General features: G+C 37.1%; 1 protein-coding gene across 1 annotated transcript; it reads right to left on the reverse strand.

The window, feature by feature from the left end:
* Positions 1–1,344: 1,344 nt before the first annotated feature.
* On the reverse strand, positions 1,345–4,153 carry LOC141650665 (bidirectional sugar transporter NEC1-like). Its single transcript, XM_074458686.1, has 5 exons — positions 3,950–4,153; positions 3,362–3,575; positions 2,877–3,068; positions 2,177–2,296; positions 1,345–1,997 (listed from the first exon to the last, which is right to left on the reverse strand). Exons 1-5 carry the CDS (start codon positions 4,039–4,041, stop codon positions 1,665–1,667), a joined length of 951 nt encoding a protein of 316 aa, XP_074314787.1. The 5' UTR covers positions 4,042–4,153; the 3' UTR covers positions 1,345–1,664.
* Positions 4,154–8,337: the final 4,184 nt, after the last annotated feature.

Consider the following 8,337-nt stretch of genomic DNA (forward strand, 5'->3'; position numbering starts at 1 on the left):
GTGTCTCGTGCGCATAGGGACCAATCGTAAAAATGTGAGCCTCTCTTGGACAGGACATACTATTCATAGAAAGCGGGGCAACTGCTAGAAAACCGACAGGTGAGTGAGTTCCTGTAGGAGGGTCTGATTCAGGCAGAGGGGAGGAAGGAGGGGCAACAAAAACTGACGACGTTGATGGGTGTGGGTTGTCGGGTACAGCGACTGCATCTTCGTCAACATCCGGCTCGGGGACAAGGGCAGCATGACTTATTCTCTTGCTGGTTTTGATAGACCCAAAACACCAATACAGATTCCAAAAACTTCCCCATCTGCTCTTCTGTAATGAAAATGACAGACATATTGATTATAATTCAGATTTTGGAGTAATCGGTCCACACCTCCATCTTTAGTTGTTGTACGTAGACAAAAGTCTGACTTCAATTGCACTTCCGGCCAATTCCGCCGGTCAATTGCACTTTCGAATTGATTGCTAATTTCTGGGTTTTATAATGGTCTGGCATTAACCGACATTATTTGTAATGTTTATAAATTGCTTGGCATTAAACAATGGGAGACTTACCTTGAGGAGGGGGAGGTCTTTAAATTAAATTGGGGAAGATGAGGGAGAAAGATATAGAAGAATGGATGAGAATGAGGAGAAAAAACAAGGTGGGTTCATAGAAGAAGAAGGAGGAAGGAAGGGCAAAATCGTCCTAAAATCAATTTTTTTTTTAAAAAAATTGAATTTTGACGGAAAAGTGGCCGGATTCCGATATTGGGTGCAATTTGTAAACTGAGCTATTAACTTGGGTGTAATTTAATAAAAAAATTTGACGTGGGAGTAAATGTAAAAATGTGTATTTGACGTGGGTGTAATTGATGATTTACTCAATTATTTATTATCTATACATTTCAAAAATATGATATCAAAGCATCGTCCTCTTGAAAAACACTAACACCTTAGCTTGGAGTTTGATTCTCCTTTATAATATGTCATCTTTCTTGATCTTATCTTATCGTCCAAAGATCAAACACATCTTTCATACAGTCTATTTTATTTCGGCAAACTAATCACCTGATCTTTATTTTAACAAAATTCTAAGCAACCATTAAAAAGACGGAAAATTAAGGCACACTTTAAATGAGATGTAAATAAGTTAGAAACAAATATATCGAAACAATGTATTACTTCCTTCATTCTCATATAATGTACCCATTTTATTAAAATACTCCACTCATATATTCAACAAATGGATACATCATATAAAAACGGAGGAAGTATAATAGAAGTCAAAATCCAATAACTTCAAACAGTTTACACTTATCGTTTCACTAAGAACAATAAACCAGACCCGTGAATTCCGCGAATAACAAAACTAATTTATCCATCTCAGGAAAAAACCGATAGAATTACATGTAAAATAGTACATTGTTTCTTATATATATAAAAACAAGATACAATTAGTAAATAAAAAGTACTCCATCTTTTTGGTGAACGATTTTAGTAAATAATTAAGATAAAATATACATGCAAGTTCCAAAATTCAAGCCACTTCATCGTTCCTCCTTTTCTCTTGGAAAAATACAAGTGTGATGCCACGTGGAAAGGCCCAGTAAATAATTAACTTTGGACCGACCTTAACCATTTTATATTACTCCGTATTTTTTTTTACCAGCATGTGTCTTCATACATTGTTTTCACCACGTAACGAATCTCCTTTGGCATTCTCCGTAACATTTTTACAAGTACCAAGGGACTTTTCACCGTCCTTATTCTCTCTAATAATTTTTCCAATTATTTTGTTTTTACCATTTTCTTTTCCATCTTCATAATTCACCTTGCCTTCAATTATAACCTCAATAACTTCACCTCGGTCGATTTTCACGGCTAAATCTTCAAGTTTCGTAATATTATTGTCCTCTTTAATTCCAATGTTTTTCTTCTTCGATGAATCTTTGTAAATTATGTATAATATCATTTGAGTTATTCCAAATGCAAATCCTAGGATATTTGGCAACTGTTCAAAAATAAAAACATGTTAGCTAATTAAGCTCAATTATTATCAACAACTTAAGATGTAAACTTACGGTCTGACACTTTGAGATGGTTCAAATATTTAGAAAGACAATCTATTTGTTAGCAATTGAAATATTTATATAAATTTAAACGGTTTTACAATAAAACAGTTGTACTCACCGCAATGTAGAAGTCCTTGATGAGAAAACCATAAAAGAACCACATAACCGCGCATAGAGTAAGGGAGAATGAAAGCCAGAATGGCATGAATTCCACACTTTTTGTTCTTATAACCATTCTCTGCATAATCACACAATTTTCATACATTATATATCAAGGATTAATCAATTTTACTCTCATATTATGCTAGCTACTCCATCCAATTTTACAAAATTTTTACGCTTTTTATTATATTTCGCGCCTTAGAGATCTATGTATTATATTCCGTCTTAAGGTGAAAATAGAATAAAAACCATTACTGAGTATATAAGATGTTTTAATACTTAGAAGTAATTTCGAATTTGTAGTTAGTACTGTTTAAGACAATTTTTACACTATATTAGATATAATGGTTATTAAAAGATCCTATTTTACGGTTAATTTGTCTAAAACTGTCTTACACAAGTATTTGTGATATTTAATCACATATGTTGTACAAACTCTTGAAACTTGGTCATCTATTTCAAAGTAAAAACAAATAATATAAAACAATCAAATCTAGTGCTAGATACTTTATTTTATTTAATGGAGTATGAACAGAACCGACCTAGATTTAAGGATATAAAAAAAATGTAAGATTTAAATAAAAAAAAAGCCATAATATTAGAGTAAACAACAAAGGGCAGGTGAATTAAGTGTAAGTAAGTAGAGTGTGACGTACCATGACACTTAGGGGAGCAGCGAAAACACAAACGGAAAAGACGGCACAGATCCACCCTATCACTGTTTCACGCATCCCTCCTTTCGACAACCACCTGTGCTCGTCGCCGCCTCTCACGAACCACATTGTGCTAATTACGATCAACCCGAGGAACCCGACGTTGAACAACCCTAGTAACTTTGCTGTGTATACCTGCTTTCCATTTTTAGCCATGCAATAACCATGCATTAGTTTTCTATTCAACGTGGAAAAAGATATTAGGTAGAAAGTAGTCTGTAAGACGGTTTACACTGTAATATAGTAATATTGTCAAATTACTTATTAACAAGTTAAGCGGTTTTCCTAATGTGTATTTTAAGGACACACATTAATAACCTAAATATGAAACGGTGAAACGGTGAGTGATAACTTTTCTTACGTGACAACATGGACATAACTTTTAATAAAGATTTGTTATGATGTATTTATACATTGATATTATATACCTTGGCTTTTTTAGGAGCGTAGATGAGATATACAGTAAGGTAAAACCCTTCAATGGCGACACCGATACTGTTGATGGTGATGATCATAGTACCATCATACTCCTTAATGAAGGCATAATATAAGAGGAGCATGGCACTAAAGAGTGCTACTGAATATGGTATGGATTGGAATCCTTCTGTTGATTTTTTCTTGAATACCCTCCAAAATGTAGGTCTACGTCAAATAACAACACAAATTATTACGTACTCAATTACATAGACTATTTTTGCAGTACATATTTTATTCATTACAGTACTAATGAGAAGGGTAAAATAGTCAAAAATATACTCTAATAGGTAAAATGTTTACTGAGAAATAAATATACCCTTAAAAATAACAAAATGCCCTCAAATAATGTCATTATATTATGTATAACGATTTTATATAATAGTTTACGCATTTCAATTACATTCGTATTTAAAAAGATACATAACCCTATAACAGGGTCGTTATACGTCTGTATTTATAAAAGACTGATCAACCAAATACTCGTATAATATAGTCATTTATTATTTCGTTTCGCATAGAAAGTAAAGGGAGAGGCTTACAAAGGAGCAAGGTATACGCCAAAGGAGACAACATTGCCAAGAATGCCAAAGATGAAGACTAACTCATGATGTTGAAGAGATGTAAGTGCCATTTTAGCTTATTATTTAAGAGAATAATGGCTAATTAATGAAGTTTATTAACTAATAATAAGCCTTTAATAGGAAAATTAATGAAGAAGATGGTAATAGATAGAGAAGTGAGAAGAGAAGTGATGCAACTGCGGAAGCAAGAGAGGAAATTTGATGGTATTTATAGGGAGCAATGAAATGTATACAGTACAGATTTACTGATGACGTGCCTTGGGAGAGTAACTTAACTCATTAGTTAATTAATTTTCACTATATAATCCACTTACTTTAGTTGTTTAGTGCATAGTTTGCTAGAGTATAATAAAATTATTGACCGAGTTTCAATCATCATTTTACGGATTTAATTGAGATGGTCTTTTTATAGTATGATTTTAGAACGGTATTAGGGGGGTCTCAAAATAAATGGAGGCCCGGTGCAACACAAAGAAATGAGGCCCTAAATATAAATCTACAAAATGAACTATACTTCGAAATTTATATTGAATTTCATCAATAAAGCTTGTAAATTCGGTGATCAAAACTGGAGGCCCGGTTCCGCCGCCCGTGGTTGCCCGGGGTCTTAGACACCCTGAAAGGTATTATGTATAAGAGATCTCAGCTGCATTCACACTCCCAACTTGAAAGATATTCGTGTGAGGGGCATTTTAGAGTATAAGATTATTGATTGAGTCTCAACCATTACCTTAAGGTATTAATTGAGATAATCTTCTTACATAATTAAACGATTTATTTGAGTTAACTCATTCGCAATATTAGTGTAGTATTCATTTTGTTGTTGTTGTTGTTGTTGTTGTTGTTGTTGTTGTTGTTGTTGTTGTTGTATATAGTAGTTTATTACTCCATACGGTGGCTATCGTATAATTAGTTATCGGAGTGCAAAAACTAATTAATTAGGATTTCTTATTATGTTAATACCGGATGTAGAATTATAACGGGAATTGGATTGCAAATAAAATTAATAATGGAAGCCAAGTAATAATGGAATTCATTGTAAATTACAAAGTCTAATAAATTGTTTTTTTCCCCCACAAAATAGCTAGATACTCTTCATTTGTTAAGAATATAGTAACTAGATTAGATATAGGGTAAAATTCAGCCGCAGACCCCCTCGTATTCATTATGATTGTCACATTAATTTTTGGGTAGTTTATAAGAGAGATGGAATTTGTAGTGGAAAATGGAAGAAATGGAAAGTAAAAGAGGAATTGTAAGTCACAAGTCCTAAGAATCACAAATTATAGACTAATAAGGAAAATGAACTTATTGAATTTGTCATTTTAGAAAATGTTGAAGATGTTAGAGAATATGAGAGAGTATTACATATGAAGTGCAACTTGTAAGAAATAACCGGTCTCTAGGGTGACAAACTTCAAACATAAAATCTCATTGAAGACGGACACTATTTGTCACAAGCTGAAGACGGATAGTGCCCCTCTCACAATATGCAAGTGGCACTATCCATGAGATGCTCCATTTCCCCCACTTGCCCTCCACTTGCCTTATGGTGAGAGGGACACTATCCGTTTTCAGCTTGTGACAGACCAACTGAACTTCAAAATCAAAGGTTGGCTAGTGGCTACAATAGTTTTTGAATTAACTTTTATTTGCTCAGTGACGGAGTTAGGAATTGAACCCAGTAAGGGCGAAAAATCTCAACGGAGACGAACATATAATTATTTAAGAAAAACTCGGAAAAAGTTGAAAAATTTTAACTAAATACTTTAAAATTTCCAACCGCCAACGACGACGAGCATCTCTGCTACCCCTAGCTCAACCACTGCATATGCTATATGCTTTATCATTGAACCAAGAATCCCAGGCCTATTTATTAAAATAGTAAGAAAAATCAAAAATTTTCCAACTAAAAAAATGTAATTAAGAAATAAGAATTAAGCTTAAATTTTGTAGTCCATTTTATAGGTTTGTAGCTACATACTCAAAAATGTAATTAAGAAATACGGAGTATGATTTTTTTTTCTTCTAAACTGAAATATTTGTAAAATTCAAAAATTCACAACATACACAAATTTGTCGTGCGTAAGATTCGTCTCCAAGCTTTTTATGATAAAAAAAAATTATTTAACTTTTTATGAATAGAAGTTGTGGCTAAACATAAATTCTCATTATAGACGGACATAATCCGTCTATAATGAAAGACGGGCAGAATACAATACCACTTTTCTAATAGAATAAACAATACGTGGGGTGGTGGGGGCAAAAAATGTCCACACTTTCATTATATTTGACCCGTCTATAGCAATAGACGGATATACCCGTCTATACCGAGACTAATTGGTGGCTAAAACATAAGTTAATCACTCTAAACTTGACAAACGGGTCAATCGGGTCTGGTCAGTTCGGGTTGGGTCAGTTCAGGTCTCTTATTGAGTTCAGGTTAATTCGGATCGGGTCGGGTCATTTCTGATTTCAGGTCTGTTTCGGGTTTTGTTGGTCAGGTCTGTTTCGGGTCAAGCGGGTCGGCTTATTTCGGCCTGGGTCAGGTCATTTTCGGGCCATTGAATAAGAGAGAAAAGGTCATATCAAGTCTTTTCGGTTCAATTAGAGTTATGTTTTGTCGGGTCATTTTCGGGTTGAGTTGTTTCAGATCAGATCATTTTCGGGTCAGGCAATTACGGATTAAGAAAGCTTGGGTCATGTTCGGGTCAGGTCAGGTCAATTCAGGTTTCGGGTCATATTCTAGTGATGTAGTTCAGGTCAATTTCGAGTTCAGGTCAATTTCGGGTCTCGGATCAGCTTTTTCGGGTGGAGTTGCTTTTGCTAGGTCTAAACTACTCCCCCCCATCCCGATCAATAGTTATCTATTGCGTTTGGCACAAAAGACTAGACTTGGTAAAACGGGTCAACGGGTCGGGTTCATATCAGGCCAAATCGGGTCGGGTTAGTTCGGGTCTTTATCTGATTTCGGATTAATTCGGGTCGGGACGGGTCATTTCGGGTTTCGGGTCTGTTTCGGGTTTGTTGCTCGGGTCTGTTTCAGATCAAGCGGGCCATGTTGTTTAAGGTCGGGTCATTTATGGGTCAATGAATAATAGAGATATAGTTATTCCAAGTCTTTTCGGTTCAATTATAGTTATTAATGGGGCATATTCTGCACCGTTGACCAAGTCAACACACTAAGCAAGGTCAGAGACATCCACAGCAAAGTCAACATATCAGACAGCCTAGCCGACGCAATCCATCGGCCTGTCACCTGGGTCCCGGCCTGGCACCTAGCTAGCCGGGAGACAAATCCGCGTACTCATATCCAAGACCCGTCGGCCGGCCTGCCGTAGGTCCATCGGCCGAGGGTAGAACGGTCTTTCCACCTGCTAGCCACTTGGCCACTTGGCCACTACGTGACAAAAGGTGAAAGTCTATAAATACTCCTCAACCTTCATTGAGGAAAAGATCCCACAACTTAACCTAAATACACTATTCATCTGGTAATATCCTCTTTATCTCTCTACAATACATACCTAGCCAAGTAACACAACTTAATCCTTTAAGTTTACTGACTTGAGCGTCGGAGTGAGTACGCTTGGCCCAAAGCCAAGCCCTCGCCTGTTCGGTGTTGCGGAGAGGCCGTGAGGAAAGATAGAAGCAAGCAGGGTTCAACTCAAGACATTATTCTACAAGCCAAGGGTGGTAACGATACTTGCTCTGGAATTACACCCGGAACAATTGGCGCCGTCTGTGGGAACTAGACACTAGAAGCTAGTCATATTCATTCCCAAACAAAAAAAAAAAACAACAAAAACCCACCCAAAAAAGCTAAGAAAATGTCGAAACAACAAGACGCAGTCGTGACCGACGAAACCGCGTTCTACCAAGATGATGCTTTCAACAACTCTGGAGTCGTGCAGCCCTCCACCGGCGGAGTAATCCAACCAGAGTTCGGGATGCCAATAATACCCGACACGCCGCCGCCATAACCAGGTCACCATCATGGGACAGTGGTTGACGTAGCGAAACCGAAAATGCTCCTGGACCTAATCGCAATACGCCCGCTCACACTGTCACGCCGACAAGAGCGGCGGAAACCGTCCAGGAGACCAGGGCCCTAAACGTGACTCCGAGAAATTTGAACGGAGCACTAGGAGAAGCTGACCCAGTCAAGACGCCGGGGGAGCTCAAAGTGGGCGCGGTAGACCTAAGTCCTTCCCGCACTCGTGGAAGGACAGCGTCCCCGCCACACGAACGAGGCTCACCTCGAAGGAGCCAGAGGAGTCCGGCTCAGCAGAGTTGGAGAAGAAGTCCGAGTCGAAGAAGGAGCCCCTCCCGCTACGGGGGGAGGAGCC

This window comes from Silene latifolia, chromosome 1 (genome assembly GCF_048544455.1).
Source record: "Silene latifolia isolate original U9 population chromosome 1, ASM4854445v1, whole genome shotgun sequence".
NCBI classification, from domain to species: Eukaryota; Viridiplantae; Streptophyta; class Magnoliopsida; order Caryophyllales; family Caryophyllaceae; genus Silene; species Silene latifolia.

Excerpts from the sequence above, each read along its gene's own strand:
- LOC141650665 (XM_074458686.1), bottom strand. The coding sequence starts at position 4,041 with ATGGCACTTACATCTCTTCAACATCATGAGTTAGTCTTCATCTTTGGC. Across the intron at positions 3,576-3,949 it reads GGCGTATACCTTGCTCCTTT|ACCTACATTTTGGAGGGTAT; the intron begins GTAAGCCTCTCC and ends TATTTGACGTAG. Across the intron at positions 3,069-3,361 it reads ACGCTCCTAAAAAAGCCAAG|GTATACACAGCAAAGTTACT; the intron begins GTATATAATATC and ends AATGGAAAGCAG.